Genomic DNA, 18901 nt, shown 5'->3' with positions numbered 1-18901 from the left:
TCTCTCCCTGTGCTTTTTAAATTTCAATCTTATTCACCACTTTCCCCTACATGTATCTGCAGTTCATTCATGCAGCTGGCAGTGTGAACACATGGTCCACATTTTGAGTCAAGCTGATTGCTTTTGAGTTATTTCTGTCTTATGCTACCATTAACAGTCTTTTCATACTGTCGCGTGTGCTGTTTTTTTTTTTTTTTTTGTCTCTGGCTTAGTTCCTTTTGATTCTCATTTCAAATGTGTTCTGATAACTCGCCTTCAAAATTTCTAGCCCCACTTTTAATTAATTTAGTTCTGGTGATCAAATATATATGTCTTCTCTGTTTGCCACTAGAGAAAAAGATATTTGGGTTGATCCATGTCAAAATGACTTCCTCATGTTAGGTGTTGGGAGTAGAATTGGTTACTTTTTTTATCTTCGCCTGGTCAGGACTCAAGAGCACATTATTAGCTCCTGTTGTTTCTAATATATGCGGTTTGAAATTCAATCAATTTTTCAGGAAAATTGTGTGCCAAAATTTAGGGTAGGGATGTTGTGACTTGTGAGGGAGGAGAGGCTGTTAATTTTCCAGTTGCTTCGAAATGACATGTTATGATATGTGCTTTAATTGATGCTAATTTGTTAAAGTAATGTAAATAAGACCTTGCTTATTAAGTTAGTTTAATATCTCTACATTCTTTTTTGTGTGTGGAAATGACATTGTCTGATTTTGGTGTTTTAACCGAGTAATTATAACTTAGGTTTTGTGCTTTTTGCCTATGTCTATTGAACAGTAAGGAATTTTTTTTTAATTATATATATAAGAATAGGAAGGAGTTGGTGTAAGACGCCAATTAAAATCAGAATTTAACCATTTGTGACCTGTGGCCACTCGGAGTATAATCCCTCAGTTCTTATTGTACGATAAATATAAATAAAATAAAACAGTTCTGGAGTTCTTGTCAAGAGTTCTGTAGTTTAACCGTTACTTCTTGGTGTTCTTGGTGATTCCAGTGGCGACACTCAAAATTCAAATTGAAGTAAAATATAAAAAGAAGTCCTGGAGTTCTCTTTCCTGCCAAGCACCATGCATGAATGGTCAATTTTGTTCAAATGGCATGTTGCCCCCAACTCCTTACGTTGCAATATGTAAAACACTTTTTGGGCGAAAGAGAACGACAGTGGCGCTTACTGTGGCCGCGAACAAGCAAAGTCCCGATTCTTAATTTGCTCTAAAATCAAAGAATTTGATTCTTAATTTGCTCTAAAATCAAAGAATCAGAACACTGAGATACCTACAAGTACCGTTGGAGGTCCCTTTCATTTTGCTTTGAACTTCTAAGCCAGTGAATTTTAGTTGATCCTTAACTTGGGCGAGTCATGATGACTTCAGAAATATTCGTTATAAATAGTACAAATATGAGGGCTAGACAAACTTGTTTACGGAATCTCACGAGGATAGTAGCTAACTTATTCCAATCTTCTTTGTAAACTCAAGAATGATATGGCTAGATGTATGGGAAAGAGGTTTTGATAAAGAAAGACTCTGAAGCTTTTAAACTATAACTATTTTACTTTTGATGATCTCCACGAAAGGGGTTGTTGTCCTTTAAAGGGGGAAGAGAAGAGAAAGATTACAAAAAATAATTATTGCTAACAATTTTTTTTTTTTAAACATGGGAGTTAAGAGCTTTTTGAGCATCTAACTAGATGTATTCATATCCAAATAATGATAAGGATACATCTAGTCTTATACATGAATTAGGATAAAGTCGCAGCCGGAAAGAGTGAGGATAGTTGAACCAAAATGTCCCTAGTCTAGTAGTGCACTACGTTGATTTGATCGAGGTCCTCGGAACTCAACCGACCAACCAAGCTTTAAAGCTTAGCAAACTCTTTACGGTTGTGGCAAGGCAAGCTGTAGCACATAGATGTTTTGGTTTAGCAGAAACCTGACCGAAGATGTGATGGTGGAACTTCACCTTCCATTATTGAAACACAAGCTGCCTAGAGATCTATATTTACCATTAGTTGGAGAGGTTGTCTATAAAATGGTTCAGTCCATGCAATGTAAATTACTCGTTTCATGGCCAAGCAGCTAAAGACAGTTGAGGAATAATCTTCGAAAGTACTGGGTCTAGGAGAGTAATCATGCTTCCGTTCCATGCCTGCTTTTATTCACTTTTCCCCACAGTTTATAACATACTTGAATAGAGTTAATCAGTAGTTGGCTGATGATGACAATGCTCGGGCGATCCCTCAATGTCCCAAATCCTGTGAGGCTGAACTAGTGGCAACACTGAGTTCGGTTCGAATTTAAAACTTGTGGAATTACATTTTTAGATTGATCGGAACTAAGATGAAAATGCATTTGTTGAACACTAGTAGATTTTCTCCCTTTTAGACCACACATACTTAAGCACATATTAAACAGAAATGCTAAGACTCCGACTACACTGTCCATCAGGCTTGAAATTTTTTAAAGAAAATAAAGTAGAGATAATTATATCATTTCCATTCCAACGTTCATATATTACTGCCTTACCATTGACAGAAATGACAAATTTACAGAATCCAAACCGGTGATGACTGATAGACAGGTAGCTTACATAACAATTCTCCCATCACCTGGTCTACTATGAAGGGATGCAGTATCATTCTTAGCACAACCAACAATAAAACAAACTCTATTTGACTGCACCCAAAGAAAATGTGAAAAGCAAAGGAATCTAAATTTACAAATTCTAATCATTGGTATCATTCCTCCAGTTTGGTATATGATAAATCCATATCTCATGCCATAAGCACAATCTCACCTCGTGAACCTGTCAAGGATATAAAAATATAAAGTTAGAGTAAGTGAGAAATTAATGGCATAATAAGTGAGAATCTGGACTTTGTATGATTACATTTCTCAAAAATCTCTTTAGCTAGCTGTAAGAAGGAATCTGTGTCTTCAGCCATCTTTGAAACCCTCTCTGCCTCCTTAACTGCTTCAGCTGCCACAAACGATTTGTTTTCTGCATCAGCAATCTTGCAGGCAGCAGCCTCTGCTGCTGCTTCTACCGTATCACCTGTGGTCAAATAACCAATGCTCTGCAATGGCCTAGGCTGGATGTCCTGTTTTGGGGTAGGGGTAGGTAAAGGTGTCTTTGTCCCAGATGACACATCAGTTTTCATCTTGTAGCAGTTTTGGACCTGCATTTTGACAATATGATAACTTCAGTTTATATTCCACCTCAACGTATATTAACCAGTTTAGGATAGGGTACCCTTGAGTAACTCTGCTTATGTTTTCCCTTTCAAGTGCTACAACAAATTCTCTTCCTCTTTAACATCATGGACTTCCCCCCCCCCCCCCCCAACCCAACCACAATTTGTTTGGGTGAAAAGAAATGTGGGTAGGCCTCTGCATTCAGTTGCATAGTTCACAAGAGTTTAATTCTTTTCATTAGGACATGCTAGTAATTCAATATATGTAACACCAGACAGTAGAGCAGGGAAACCGAGGGGGGAAGAAGGCAAACTTCTTACCATATGTAGTGATTATACATCCAGTTATGAAACATTTTACTCCCTCTTTAGTAAGTAAAGTTCAGAAAAGCAAGATCACTAGGCTCACAAAAAATGAGATTTAATGATTGCAAATGAACATCCCAGAAAGTATATTCAACTAATTTTGTGTGTAAGTTTCTTATCCTATATTCTATGACAAAAGCTAGAAAAAACAAAGAAATTCCTAATACACGGCACCTTTACATAAGCATTATCAACCATTTTCTTTTGTTACTTATATCAGAGTACCAATGCAGTGTAGGTGTCCAACCAGCTTCTGGTGCACACACCTGAAACAACGTCCAGGTTTGGAAGAACTGACAGTGTTGGAAGTTTCTCAAACATTGATTCCTCTGCTTATCTATTGCAGAGACTAGACAAGCCTCAATGGCAAATTACAAGCCTCACACTGCAATATCTAGCTCTTAGTTCCCAAGATCCAGAAGGAACTGGAATGACTAGGATATATTAGATGACACATATCTTAGATTTCCTCTCTAACCTTCAGATAATAATTATCATTCATAATGAGGTAACCAAAAAATGCAAGAAACTTAAGCCTAGGCAGCTGGGCACCGGAGCAAATGTCTAGCTTGATCTTGAAAGAGATCCATATTTATAAAATCAGAAGTAAATTAAACTGCAGTGTTGATGACCAAATAGCGACTCTAACTTTATCTATACAGTTGAGCATAATGCTTGAAATTGCAAGGCTTGGACGAATGAATTAAGCGATCAGGGAAAGAGGCATTCATGATGTGAAATAATTAGAGATTAATCTGCAATGAAAAGCATTAAACCACCTTTTCGAGCTTGTCTTGTGTAACCAGCCTTCTCAACCTTGTACTCAATAGCCTCCTAAAATTTTGTGGAACCTCATGCCTTTGCTGCAATAATTATTTATGAAATAAGACGGCGATAATTTCAAACATGATAACTGAAGTAACAATAACAGAAGTATGATACAAAAGCAGGGGAAAAAATCAGTAACATATAATAATAAAGCTAAGCTAGCAGCAATTAGATAAAAATTAGTCCAAACTGCTAAATTAATTTGTTTTTAAATTCAAAGGATTTTACAATGCAAGAAAAGCTCATTCTTATAAACCAAAGAAAATGAAATATAATTTGACCATTTTTAGCCAATGGGGATTTTCTTGCCCACTCAGGGTTGCAGCAGCACGATGATGAAATCAAAATGCATTGTGGAACCAGAATAGGTTCTTTTCCTCTTACTGGTCATCTATCAATTAGAAGTAGGAGAGTGGGATCCTCAGCATACAGGAGCCTTTGCCAGCTGTAGACCCCCTCCCAAGGGCAGGTACTTATGTGTAACTCACCATCCACTACTGGAAACACCACTTCCCATCTGACTTACACGTGTTAAGCATGAACTTTACATATTTCAGCTAGTAAATATTTTATTAACTGAATTGAACAGAAAGGTATAGGTCTACCTAGAATGCAATATTTTCTAAACCCAAAAATAATCAAATTTGGTAAAAGTTTTAGGATTTTTTTTTTTTTGGGGGGGGGGGGTGGGGGGTAGAACTTAAGGAGTTGGATATATGGTTTACTAGGAAAATCCAATTATAGAATGAAACTTGAGTTTAATGAGAGAAAATATAGAAGCAGCCTATAATAATTTCCTTTTGTCATGCCAATGAGTTCTAAGTTCTAACTCAAAATAACACCTCTTCACCTTGTAAGTGCAAGGTGGAGGGTGAGGTCAAGAGTTCAAAAATTAATGGTGCATGTGCAGTCCTCCATAAAAAATGATTTTCTTTCGTAATAATCCTGCATAATTTTTTGACATCAGCAGAATCTTAAAGTTATTTCTTTGTAAACCAAATATATAAATTCCTCCATGGTATTAACTAATAATGACATGCATGAAAGCAAATGAATCATACCTCAATAAAGCTAACAATTTTGCTAGTGTCCAATCCATTTGGCTCGTTCAAGGTGGAAAGTGCTTCAAAAATCATTGCATTATAACTAGAAACAAATAATAAAATATGTTAGACATAACAGGTTTGTATTTGAAAAAAGATTGTAAATTATTGGAAATTTGTAAAATACACAGCATACCATTGTGGGCATAAAAATAAGGAATCGTTTCTGTTTTATGACTTTGTGCATGGGTTTCATATTTGCGAGTTGATCAACTTATTTATCCATTTATTTCGATAACTTAGGGAACCTATTTAACGAAAAGCCCTTTGGACTCGCCTTTAGCGAATAAAACCTACAGGACACTGATCCCACTCGCAAGAACCAGTAGCTGGGTAAACTAGGGGCATTCACTCCTAAAGGCTAAGCAATTTATGCTCATGTCCAAGAGCAGAGTTGACTAACTTAAATTTTTTAGTGAAAAAAAGGAATATATGTTTTTCTAGTTTTACTTCCTCTAACACACTCTCGCCTCACCATATTCTCATAAATGAAACCTCTTAGTGATTACTCACATAGAACTCCTCTAACCTTAAAAAAGGTGTAACTAAAAGATCTGCTCAGATGGATGGGGGAACAAAGTAGATTTTATTTACTAATAATAAAAAAAAAAATTATCATAATGGGTAAAACTTGGTTACAGTTTCTTATCTGTTGTATCTTGAGTTCCCAAATTAAATTAAACCATGTGGCTGCATTAGTCAATAATTCACACGGTTGAATTTAATTGTGCTTAGGGAAAGATAATACTGATTGTGCTGCATTAATGCAACTACATGGTTTAATATAATTGGGGAACCTAAGGAATTGTCCCTAAGTTTTGACCTATCATAATATATGGAAGAGGAGTTATGTAAGCCCATGGAAGGCACAGCAAAACAGGATAATGACATGTAGCTACATCACTGCATCAATTTAAGAATTTACCAGGTAACACAGCTTTGCAGTTCCCACAAAAAGTAGCTACAGAACTTCCAGTTCTACCTCATTTATAGTTTTTCATTGACTAGAGAGTTTTTAAATTGGGATTTGTATGATAGCATTCCATAATCCACGCAAATTTATTGTGGGCAGCATGATACATAGGTGTCCAGGTAAGGGATCAAGATATAATATCTCTTGTTATATAGATTTTACTTACAGAACAATTTTCTTTTCATACTCTACTGACAATGAATCCTAAATGTAACAAGTCATTTTTGGACATCTGCTGACACACGACCCACTTCTTATCTACTTAAATAAAGGACTGTTACAGTATGAATTGATTGCCAATTTGCAATCTTATATCTATTGGTTAACCGAAACAGTCATTGGGCTTGAACATGCATATACTACATTCCCTTCTTCCCTGACTTGTTAACCAACTGCCCTTCACAGTGGTTGCACAAATTTATAAGATTCTAAAAGTCTATCTTTCTCCCACTCATCATTCCTCACCTTTTGACATTCAGAAAAATTCCAATCACTCAGCAGACATGCAAATACATGCAGTGTAAACTTCATAGTATACCATACAGCATCAAGGAGTAACCTGCATATTTTTTTTGATTATGAAAAGATGAAAGAGATTTTCAGCATCAAAGGCAAGAGAAACAAATAGGTGCCATACCTTGAAGCATTTTTGCCATCCGTTAAGCTTTTTGTAGAATCGTCCACATTTGGATCAGCTGCTGTATCATGTGCAACTGAAGCGGCAACAGAGGTCTGCACACTGGAAGGTGTAGTAGTGGGAGTATCTGGGTTGGCTTTTGCTTTTGATGACCGTGATTTTTCCCGGGGGCCTTGGCCACCAGCACTAACGCTCATGTTTCGCCATTTATCCTACTCATGTGGAAAATAATGAGAGCACATACCAAGCACAATATTAAATTTACATACTGTGGTACCATTTTTTATTAGGATGAAAAGAAGCCGCATTCCAATGATAACAGAAATGCACAAGAAATTACACTATATGGTTGCACAACATCCTTAACAATTAGTATAAACTAAATGACCTGCCGCAAACCGCAGGGTACAGAGTTGCCCATCAAATAAACTCTCAAACATACTGATACCAACTAAACCACAACCATCAACTCTCTCTCTCTCTCTCTCTCTCTCTATATATATATATATATATATGTATATGTATATGTATATGTATGGGTGGGGGTGGGGTCGGGGGGGGGGGGGTGTTTGAAATCTAACTTTTTAGGTGTAGCTAACTAAACAGAAACCATATCTGACTCTTAATTGCCAGTTCAGGATAGAGTTAAGCTCATCCAAATGCATACTTAGAAAACAAGTTTTCCAGGCCTGGGCTCGTGCAAATGAGCTTAACAAAAATATGGGCTATATTATTAAGTAGACTGGGGGCTAGCAAAAATCATAAAGCCAGTGCTTTCTCACTTAATTCCATAAGCTCTATCAATTCATTAAGCTTTTATGACCCAGAGGTTAAACCATTTTATTCCACAACTACTGCAAATTTTTTGAGACACCTCACATCAAATTCAAAGGCTGTAGAGCCAATTCACTGACCAAAATTAATGTAAATATGCAGTCTAAACCACTTCCCTGTATTGATACCTACAACTGATGACACCATCTTCCTGAATTCAATTCCAAAGAGAATACCAAAACAGAGAGCAATAAGGAGACTGTCATATAAATGGGTCTTAAATTATAAGTCAAAATGGAGAAAGACGATGCAGATAGTGACACGTTTGAAGAAAAACAAGATTAAATATTGACAGATTCTAGAACTGTGGTCTAATTTTGATGTGGGACTTTCTTAGCCCCTTTCATAGGCTACTTTAGTTATTATTGAGTCTTAGCATTAAGTTTATTAAGTTAGAAAGACTCTGGTACAGTTTTAATCAAATTTTATTAGAACAAAGGTAATATGGTAAATCCCAGATTCTCAGGAATGGGTTGTCCTTGGATGTACCAAACGCTCATGATTCTTACTTTGTGTTTTGAGACCTTTTTCTTAGGTGGTTTAGAGGTTCTCTACTTATTATTTATTATTAAGAGTATTGGTCTTTCCAGAAATAGGTTATTTTATGAGTCCTGGTCCTTTTAGGAAAGGATTCAGCAATGGCTACATAAAGGCTTTATCGTAGTCAATAACATTCACAGTGAGATTGATTTTAATAAAATTCCAGCAGCTGATCTTAAGTTTTGAGGTTGTGAATTTTTGATTGCTTTCTCCTGCCTAAGTGTTATTTTTAATTCTTGTTCTACTCACTTTTTTAACACCAAATAACCGTCAACATATACAAGTTTCAATCTTTTTTTGCCTAACCCTTAAACATCAAACCCTAATCAAGAATCCTTCAAGATCTCATCAAGAAATCTAATTTACTGCTGAATTCCTAAAGATCCTATGTTGGAATTGGAATCAGAGCTTATTAAGGTATCTATCCTGCATCTAAAAAGAAACACTTTCAACAATTCCAGTCATTCGGATATTGCATGGTGGGGAAAAAAACTCGAGCCTTTGCCACAGCCGACTTATGACTCAAAATTCTACAAAGGAAATGATGAAAAATATATATCATATATCACATAACCAATTTTCTACATAGTCCACAACACTTCCTTATATGTAATATTCTCTAATAATCACCATGGTGCCTTTCCGCCCTAATCATTAATTATAAGGAGACCTACTAAAAAGAGTTAATCTTTTACTTACTATCATTGTGAAGGTTAATACAAGTCAACGAGAAATAGCACTGCATTGTAGTCAAAAGCAAGCCAGGTGCTCGCCTGCATGTTATAAAACCTATTATTAGTTAAAATAATTTACAAAATTTTGTTGTAAAACTCATTGTTATATAGAATCTTGTTGTAAACCTATTGGTAGAATAACTCATAGAGCCTAAACCACACTAATCCTTTTTGAAATAATTTGATAGACCTAATTTCTTCATGCAACACATTGAAAAATACTTCATTATAATATTTTCATACACTAGGTACATATGATTCAAGTTCTATAAGTATAATAAATATTTTAGGAATATGGTGTCTTGCTTTACTCAGGCTAGCACCTTTTTGTCGCCTCAGGAGATAGAAGGTCTTGGTGCCTTAAAGTCACCTTTTGCCTTGGACTCCCTTGTAGCACTGAGAGGAGCTATACATCATAGCTTATGATTCAATAAAGATTGAATTCATTCCCGATATTTTCATAATCATCATCAGTCAAACATCTTCAAGACCATTCATCCAAAAAAAAAAAAAAAATCCTTCAAGTTCTGCATAATAAACAATTCTCTAAACTAACAATCAATAGTGTTGGTTTGATGATTTTCACATACAATGAAACCAGGCAATAAACTTGAAGAAATCTCATCTGGGTCCAAATATATGAGCTCAAAATAAAAAATAAGTCTGACCCCATAGCATATAAATCATAAAGGCACGTTCTATGGTTGCAGCCAATAAAAATTCAGGGTTTTTCTTGTTTGTTCATTAAAAACCCACAACACAAAAACACATAAACACGTACATATAAATAGAATAGAGGGAGAGAGAGGGAGAGAGAGAGACCTTGAGATCAATGTTGGAGCGAGAAGAAAGGAAGGGATTGAACTCAGGGTCTCTCTGAATGTCTTTCCATTTGCCAGTGCCGTGTTTGGCCACTCCTGCACGTAGAGCTTCTTCTTCCTCCGATGTCCACTTTTGTTTCGGGTTTCCCATCTCTCCGTGTCTTTTTTTTTTTGGTGCCACTCGCTCGCTTCCAAAGCCTACAAATAGTCAAATACACGGTTTCTTCAGTGCTGCCTCTGATATCGGCTTCGTTTTGGTTTTGGTTTCGTTTCGAGGGTTGCTGCTGTTGCTCGTTCTTGTCGTGCCACTTTCCAACGACATTGAACCCTTACGAAACGGCAGGGTTTTTAATCCCGTTATTTTTCTCCAATCAAACTTTGCCATGTCATAAGGCTAAATTGTCATTTACTGTTTTTTCCTTATAAGAAAAAACCTTAAAAATGAAAGAGATGTTAATTATTATTCCTATATTAAAAAAAATATATGTTAATTATTATTCTTCTTTATTCTAGAGAATATAATTTTAAGCCTAAACGGCAAAACATATCATTTATGTTTCACCATAACTTATTTCAGTCCTCTAACTCTATTTTGTTTATCTAATTCCTCTAAGTTTCAAGTTTATTCAATTAAGGCCTCTTTATTTTTTGTTAATTGTTGCGGTTAATTATCCTAAATTTTAAATCCAATTGATGATTAAAAAATAGTTTTTAATTTCTTTTTCTAAAAATTAATAGAAGTTGACGAAGAGATTTTAATTGAATAAACTTGAAACTTAAATGACTAAAATGAACGAAAAAATGTTAGAGAACTTAAATGAATTCTGGTAAAATTTAGAGGGTGAGTTTTGTTTTTTAGCCTAATTTTAAAAGATAAATTATGGAAAACTAAGAAAAAAATTGAAAGAATCTTTGTTAGGAACCTGGTAGTTTCTAATGTGGACAAATAAGAATTGTAGGGGAATTGACTTAATTTGAGGTAGTTACCCTTCATAGAGAAAGAAAGAGATTAAAAGAGAGAGATGCATTAATGCACTAAGCAATTAGTTTATTTTTCGATGATGGAAATGTGATTACAAGTAGGTATTTATAGAACCATAAAATTATTCTATTGACCCACATGGCCTCATCCATAGTTGTCAAAACGTGAATCGTACTATGAATCAATTTTTGGTTTTTCCGTATTGTGTATCGAATCATATTCTATTGGCCCACATGGCCTCTTATCCTAATGGCCTTATTATTCTCCATGTGCATTATAATTCCAACATGTGTTAATGTGATTAACATGCTTAGAATTGTAACTAACTAACTAAATGCATTTTATACCCAAATATGGGTTCTTAACATTCTTCGGTCGCTTCACTTTGTAATAGAGCAGGATAATCCAAGGGAAAATACTCTTAGACCTTTTGCTAGCAAGGAGGAGGGAAAATGGAATGAATGAAAATATAATTATTTTGGAATAATATTCATTTCATTCCCTCATTTTGGAGTTTTAGGTAAGAGAATAAACTATTTAGAAGTTTGTGTTGGAGGGAATGAAATAGGTAATATGGAACACTCATGTCTCTCTTTTCCCTAAAAACTTTAACACTTTGTTTAGGAGGAGGGAAATGAATGGAAATATTCTTTTCATTCCCTTGATTGGAAGTTTAAGGAAGGGAATTGAATGAAATGGATAAGAGAGAATACTCATTCCTCCATTTTCCCTTAAAATCTTGAATTTTCCTTCTCCTCAAAATTGGGAGGAATCAAAGGAAATGAAATTATATTTAATTGAATTTTTACTAAAACTCACAAAATACCCTTTTACATTTTGCTCTTTATTTTTAAATAGGGGTATAATAATAATGTTGTTATAAAATAATTTCATTACCTTTAATTTATTTATTTTCCATTCCTTTTCAATTCTTATATATTCCATTTCATTCCTTTATGATTTACTTATTTTATTTTATTCCGTTCATTTATGAACTCTCAAACTAAGTGTAAATTTTCATTCTCTCCAAAATCAGTAGGAATCGAAGGGAATGAAATTAAGTTTAATGAATTTTTTTATAAAACTCCCAAAATGCCTCTATACATTAAACCATTTATCTTAAAATAAGGGCATAATAGTAATGTTGTTATAAAATCATTCTATTTCATTCATTCTATGTTATTCACAAATAAAATTATTAATTTCATTCATTTATTTTAAAACATCCAAATAAGACTACTTAATTCATTTATAAAAAAGATTACTTATTTCTATTTTATTCCACTCCTTTATGATTTACTCATTTCATTCCTTTATGAGCTTCTAAAGGAAGAGCATTGATGATGCGAAGAAAATCAGTAGGCTAGATGTTTCGGATTTTAAAGGTGTGGTGATAGCCTGAAAAAGAAAGAACAACGATTAAAGGTGACTGGGGTTGCCGGCCAAGAACCCTTCGATGGCAAAGTTAGTTTTCTCTCTTAAATTTTGGAGTTCCAACTTTTCAGAAAATGTAAAAACCTACATTTGTCTGGTCTGAATGAGCGTTTATATAGTGCACTCTAGAAATGGTTATTAGACTTGTAACCTCCCCTATATTTAAGGAGGTTTGAGGGTTCAAGGATAACTTCCACAACTGCTTAGGAGTTACATTTTTCTCACATAACTGTCACTAGAAGTTATGCGTGTGATAAGGAGTTGTAGTACCGAATCAGGAATTTTCCTAAGTGTCAAGGGTTCGTCCAGGGGTCTTCCTGACCTGCTTTCGAGAAGGGTCGTTCCTCTATGGACGACCTTCTCACGGATGAGGTTGATGGCTCCCTTGGACGAGACGAAACGATTTTGTCAAACTTGACCATGTGAAGCTCGTCCAAGCATCTTCCCGCATGGACGAGCTCTTTATGGACGAGGTTTTTACAACCTTTACTTTCTCGGCCTTGTCCTTGATGACCTCCATGGACGATATTGGAGTTGTATTTTACCATACCCCATTAGTTGCCCCTTGTCTATGGGTCGTCTAGGAAATACATAAGCTGACGTCATCTTTTGGAGTGTGTTGTTATGTTAGCTGTTAGGTGTGCCATGTGTCATGATCTAATTGGTGACTGGTCATGTCAACTCATTTTTCGAGGAACATGCCATGTGTCGCATGCTGGCTGGTTGTGTCGCTTCGGGTACTAGAGCTTGTTGCCTATAAATAGTAGAGTTCCTCCGTTACCCTTCGTATTTCTGAAATTTTCTTCTTTGACATCCCTCGTCTTAGCGCCTCGTCTAGAAGTTTCCTGCGTCCATAATCTCTCTTCGTCTAGATTCAGGTATTTTCTCCATCCTCGTCCTCAGGTTTTAAGCTTTTTTAAAGAATGTCTGAAGTGGTCCTTTCTTCGTCTAGCAATAGTGTCGATAAAGCCATAGATGAGTATCATGACCCTAGTAGTTTTAGCGGGTCTAGTGATAGTAGTAATAGTGGTTGCAATAGCAGCAATGAGGAAAACACTACAGACGAGTATACGTTTGGTGTCCCTAGGGTTCCTTTAGAGGTACTTTAGGAAGGCCTTAGGATGAGGGCTGAGTTCGAGTCTAGGGCTGGTACAAGTGCTCCTTCCTCTTCAGCTCAAGACGAGGAAGAGGTAGTTTATAGTTGTGCTGTTGGGATTACCTCTAAGATAGACGAGAGAAAATTAGGCATCCTTAAGACTTGGTACCAAATTCCTGAAGACTTGAATTCCAGGGTACCTGTGCGTGGTGAGTGGTGTTGTCAACCCCGTTTTGGCGTTGGCATTTATGAGGCTTACCTCTTGGGGGGTTTGAGGTTGCCCCTTAATGCCTTTGTCAAGGAGTTGCTTTCTCGGTTAGGTTTAAGTATATGTTAGTTCAACCCCAATGCATGGAGGCTAATTGTCGCTATGCAAGTTTTGTGGAGGGAGGTATTTAAGGGGGATCGTCCTCTTACTATGGACGAGTTCCTCTTCTGCTATAAGCCCTCCGAGATTAACCAATCTCTTGGCTTTTATCAGTTCACAGCAAAAGGGAGAGATTATAGGCTAATAAAGTCCTTAGTCACCTCAGATAGGAAATGGAAGACGGAGTTCTTCTTCGTCTCTAGCTTTTGGGCTGGACGCCTTATTGAGGTTGATAGGGACCCATTCCCTCCCTACACTGGAGAGTTAGGGAACCTTCGTCCTGAAGGTATGTCTAACCGTCATTTTATTTTTTGTTAGATTTATTCTTGCTTGTAGCAGTCTAATTTTTTTTTTTATAGGTGTTAGACGGCCCCATTTAAGCAAGTTCTATCTTGGACGAGTTCAGCAGGGGCGTCTATATACTGACAGGACTTTCCATTCTTTGGTAAGTCTTCAACGTCTTGCCATTTGAGGGTTAGGTCTAGAGCCATCCGCTGAAGTTATTGCCCACAAGCTCACTGTTCGTAGACATAAGTTCTCCTTTCCTCTCCTTTTTCCCTCTTCTTTCTTCTTTTTTTTTTTTTTTTGGTGACTGACGTCTTTCTTTTCAGGAATAGCGATGATGAAAGAAAACAAGGGCAAAGAAGTTGTAGACGAGGCAGCTGGGCAGGGGGTGCAATCCCAGCCTTGTCTATCCATTGGTGATAAAAGAAAGAGTCTGTCACTAGGAGTTGATTTGGGGAATCTTCCAAGCAGGCGTAAGGAAAAAAAAGCTAAGCATAGGTCGTCCAAGCCTCAGGACACCCAAACTCAGGATGACCAACCCAATCCTTTCCTCCTCCCCCAAGGTCATTCCGTCCAGATTTTGGATATTGATTCAGAACCCAAGGATCCCCCGTTTGTGCAAATCCCGTCTAGGGTTAATGCTCTTGCCTTGTCTCAACCTTCTCAACAGGTGCCTCAGAACCTTCTTGGAAATGAGGACTTGGCTTGGGAAAGGTTTGAGAAGGTTGTGACGGATGAGGACGTAAGGGCATGTTATGACATGTCTTTAAAGGACTTCGAGCGCTCCAGAGTTCATGACCTTTTTAAGGTATGTACTCTTTATATATGTATGCCTCGTCTTGCCAGTAATATTTGTATATATTGTAACAAGATTTTAATTTATGCAGGCAATGTCTAAGTTCATCACCGCGTTCAGGCAAGTGACTGAGTTAGACATTATGAGGCTTCTACTGGAGAAGAGGGTCCAAAAAGTGAAGGACGAGTCTAAGAGGTGGGCTGACGTGGCTGCCAAGGCCAAGGATGAGACAAAGAAGCTGCAAATCCACATCGAGGAGTTGAAGACTGATGTCAAGGAAAAGGATACTCAGCTTGATCAGCTCCAGAAGAAGAATGACGAGTTGAGTGCCCATCTTGAAAAAGCAAAGGGAGACGCAGTTGCAGAGTTTAAGTCATCCAAACAATTCATGGATTTAATGGATACCAATTATGCAGGATGGGTTTAAAGACTTCAGGATGGACACCATGGAGAAATTTCCCGAGATTGACTTCAGTCCCATCAAACTCAACCTTGGTGGGGCTGCTACAAGCTCCCTCCTCTAGACGAGTTCAGAGGGTATCAATGTGGAGGACGATGCTACTACACAGCCACTTCAGGACGACCCCAAAGCTGACGCCCTTCCTGCTTGAAGATGAGACTTTTAATATTTTGCTCATTCCAATATTTTTTCTTTTATTGTTGTTTGGTCCATTGTTTTAGGACCATCTTTAAGTTTTATTTGAGTACATTTCACTCGTCCAGAGTGCTTTGGACGAGTTTATTAACAATTGTCTTTTAAGGCCTACTTTGTAAGGGTTTTTGGACGGTGGTCGTCTACCATTTTTAAACTTTGATGAATGTTTATTTTTACCCATCGTTGAATGTTATTGTATGGACGAGTCTATCCTCCTTTCATTATTAATGTTATTGGCTTCTGAGTAGTCTGCCCACTCCAAGTGTTGGAGGGTCGTCCATGCGTTTTCCTTTATGGATGACCTACTTATGCATGGGCGTCTTGTTTGCCTATTTAAGTTTACCTAAGTGTGACTCGTCCTAGGAGTGGCAATGATGATTTTGCCAGTCCTTTTCCTCGTCCATAGGTTGGGCAATTGGTATTTGTTTTTCGTCAAGACGTTTCTAGTGTTTTACTCGTCCTAGAACACCGGAGCTCGTCCATGGACTCTAATGCTTCACTGTATGCCCTTTTCTCGTTCGTCTACTTTTCAGACGAGTATGCCTTAGCTTATTTTTCTTTGCTTTATCCTCATTTCGAGGAAAACTTATGAACGTTACATCCCTGCGTCCAGAGATTTTCATTCGTCTTAGGCTTTTGCCTTTTTGTGGATACTATTATGAAAATTAGATTTATGTATTAAATACATTAGAAATCCAAACCATATTATTACATAAACATTGTCCACAAATATGGCACATGCTTTGAAGCTAGTGCCTTAGAAAAATACTTAAGAGAATACTTTTACATACACAACCTCGTCTTTCACAAACATGTTTGTAGACGGTGCAAAAGTTTAAGAACTAGCGCACTTTTTATTCTTAAAACACACAATAGTAGTAGTAAAAACACAATAGTAAACATGAGTAAACACGTAGACCATAGCAGTAACTTCATCCATAGCTGTAACCTCGTCTTTGGTAAATTTCGTCCAAGCTCATTACTGATAGTACCTCCTCAGGTGCTCCACGTTCTAGGGATGCTCTAACTTTCGTCCGTCTAGAGCTTCTAAATAGTACGACCCCTGATTTTTGCAGTTGATTACCCAATAGGGTTCTTCCTAATTAGGTCCTAATTTTCCATGACCTAGGTTCCTGGTTGTCGAGGACACCCTTTTAAGAACGAGGTCCCCAACGTTGAAATGCCTGGGTTTTACCATGGCATCATGTTGCCTAGCCATAAGATTCTTGTATCTTGCTGTCCTTTGCTCCGCATCCATCCTTACCTCATCAATGAGATCGATGTCAAGACAAAGTTGTTCTTCATTTTCTTTCTCCTGATACTTCATCACTCGATGGTTAGCCATATGAACTTCTACAGGTATGACTGCTTCACTTTCGTAGGCTAGCTTGAAGGGGGTTTCTCTTATCGGGGTCCTCACAATCGTCTTGTAGGCCCAAAGAACACCTGGCAACTCATCTGGCCATGTCCCCTTTGCCTCCTCGAGCCGAGTCTTGATGATTTTCAGCAGGGATCGGTTTGCTACTTCTGCTTGTCCGTTCGCCTGTGGGTGAGAGGGTGATGAATAGTGGTTCTTGATTCCAAACTGTTCGCAAAAGTTCCTAAAAGGTGCGTTGTCAAACTGTCGTCCGTTATCAGATACTAGTGCCCTAGGTACTCCGAACGTACAAAAAATATTCTTCCAAACAAAATTCTTAACATTTTGCTGAGTAATTTTTGCAAGAGGTTCGGCCTCCACCCACTTGGTAAAGTAATCAATCCATACTACCAAAAATTTCATTTGTTTGGTTCCTAAGGGGAAAGGACTGAGGATATCTAGTTCCCATTGTGCAAAGGGCCATAGGGCCATCATTGAGGTTTGGTACTCCAATGACTATCTAGGGACGTTGCTATAGCGTTGACACTGGTCACACACCTTGACATAAGCCTTAGCATTTGCTTGAATTGTAGGCCAGTAGTAGCCTGCACGGACGACCTTATGAACTAGTGATCTTGCTCCTGAGTGATTCTCAAATGCTCCTTCATAGACCTCTCTCTCAACACATAGTTTGACTCGTCCGGAACCAAGCACCTTAGGTAGGGCTGAGAAAAGTCTCGCTTGTATAGTACTTCATTTATGAGGACGTAGTTGGCAGCCCTGACCCTCAGCTTCCTAGCCTCGTCCTTGTCTTCTAGAAGCCTTCCATCCTTAAGATAGATTACTATTGGACTCATCCAATTTTCTCCTCCTCCTATTTGATGTACATCTAGAAGGTCTATGCTCGGCATGTATTGGATTCTGTCATATTCGTCCATAACTCCTCCTGCCGAAGCTGCTCTCGCCAAGGCATCTGCTTCCATATTTTCCTCCCTCGGGAGTTGAACAAAACTCACTTCTTTAAACTTTTGGACAAGCCGATTCACTTTGTTGAGGAATTTCTTCATCCGATCTTCCTTAGCATCACACATTCCATTCACTTGATTGATGACTAGCTGAGAATCTCCTTTGACTATTATTGATTCCGCCTCTAAGGACTTAGCCAATTCTGGCCCTTTGAGTAGAGCTTTGTACTCAACTTCGTTGTTGGAGGTTTGGTACTGTAAATGGACTGCGTACTCCAGCTTGTCACCCTCTGGGGATTTTAGTATGACTCCAATCCCTCCTGCGTATAATGTGGATAATCCGTCTACATTGATAACCCACCTTTCAACTCCTACGTCTTTATCCAGCTCGTCCTAGCTGGGGGTAAACTCCGCAATGAAATCCGCTAACGCCTATGCCTTTATCGTGCTCCTTGGCTGGTATCTGACATCAAACTCACTAAGTTCCACTGCCCATTGGATTAGTCATCCTGCAGCTTCTAACTTGTTCATTGCCTTCTTTAGGGGATGATTCGTTAGGACGTTGACAACATGAGCTTGAAAATAATGCCTCAGCTTTCTAGAAGTTGTGATCAAAGCAAAGGCTAGCTTCTCCATCATCAGGTATCACCCTTCCGCTCCTCTTAGTACCCGGCTCGTATAGTAAACTGGTTTCTGAATCCGCCCTTCTTCTCTAACCAACGCCAAGCTTACTGCATATGGGAACACCACCAAATACAAATATAATTCTTCACTAGGTACAGATGGGCTCAGCAATAGTGCCATCGTGAGGTAAGCCTTCAGGTCTTGAAAAGCCTTCTGACACTCATCCGTCCACTTAAACGCCTTCCTGAGGACTTTAAAGAATGACAAACACTTGTCAGTAGCTTTCGAAACAAACCTGTTAAGGGCGGCAACTC

General features: G+C 37.7%; 1 protein-coding gene across 2 annotated transcripts; it reads right to left on the bottom strand.

Annotated features, from left to right (window-relative positions):
- Nucleotides 1-2347: 2347 nt before the first annotated feature.
- Nucleotides 2348-10346, bottom strand: LOC142630688 (single myb histone 4-like). Of its 2 annotated transcripts, XM_075804819.1 has the most exons (7): nt 10028-10196; nt 9171-9244; nt 7098-7309; nt 5446-5530; nt 4336-4419; nt 2887-3175; nt 2348-2802 (listed from the first exon to the last, which is right to left on the bottom strand). In XM_075804819.1, exons 2-7 carry the CDS (start codon nt 9174-9176, stop codon nt 2771-2773), a joined length of 708 nt encoding a protein of 235 aa, XP_075660934.1. In that variant the 5' UTR covers nt 9177-9244; nt 10028-10196; the 3' UTR covers nt 2348-2770. The 2 variants fall into 2 exon arrangements, with proteins under 2 accessions (XP_075660934.1, XP_075660865.1); XM_075804750.1 differs by lacking the exon at nt 9171-9244 and having other exon boundaries at nt 10028-10346.
- Nucleotides 10347-18901: the final 8555 nt, after the last annotated feature.

This window comes from Castanea sativa, chromosome 1, assembly GCF_040712315.1.
Source record: "Castanea sativa cultivar Marrone di Chiusa Pesio chromosome 1, ASM4071231v1".
Lineage (NCBI taxonomy): Eukaryota > Viridiplantae > Streptophyta > Magnoliopsida > Fagales > Fagaceae > Castanea > Castanea sativa.
This window is presented reverse-complemented; position numbering and strand designations above follow the sequence as displayed.

What these genes read in the sequence shown, in the direction of transcription:
- LOC142630688 (XM_075804750.1), bottom strand. Translation starts at nt 10,177, where the DNA reads ATGGGAAACCCGAAACAAAAGTGGACATCGGAGGAAGAAGAAGCTCTA. An exon ending in GATGGCAAAAATGCTTCAAG is followed by an intron (nt 5,531 to 7,097) that starts GTATGGCACCTA and finishes ATTTGTTTCTAG; the next exon opens with TTATAATGCAATGATTTTTG. An exon ending in TAAAGAGATTTTTGAGAAAT is followed by an intron (nt 2,803 to 2,886) that starts GTAATCATACAA and finishes TATCCTTGACAG; the next exon opens with GTTCACGAGGTGAGATTGTG.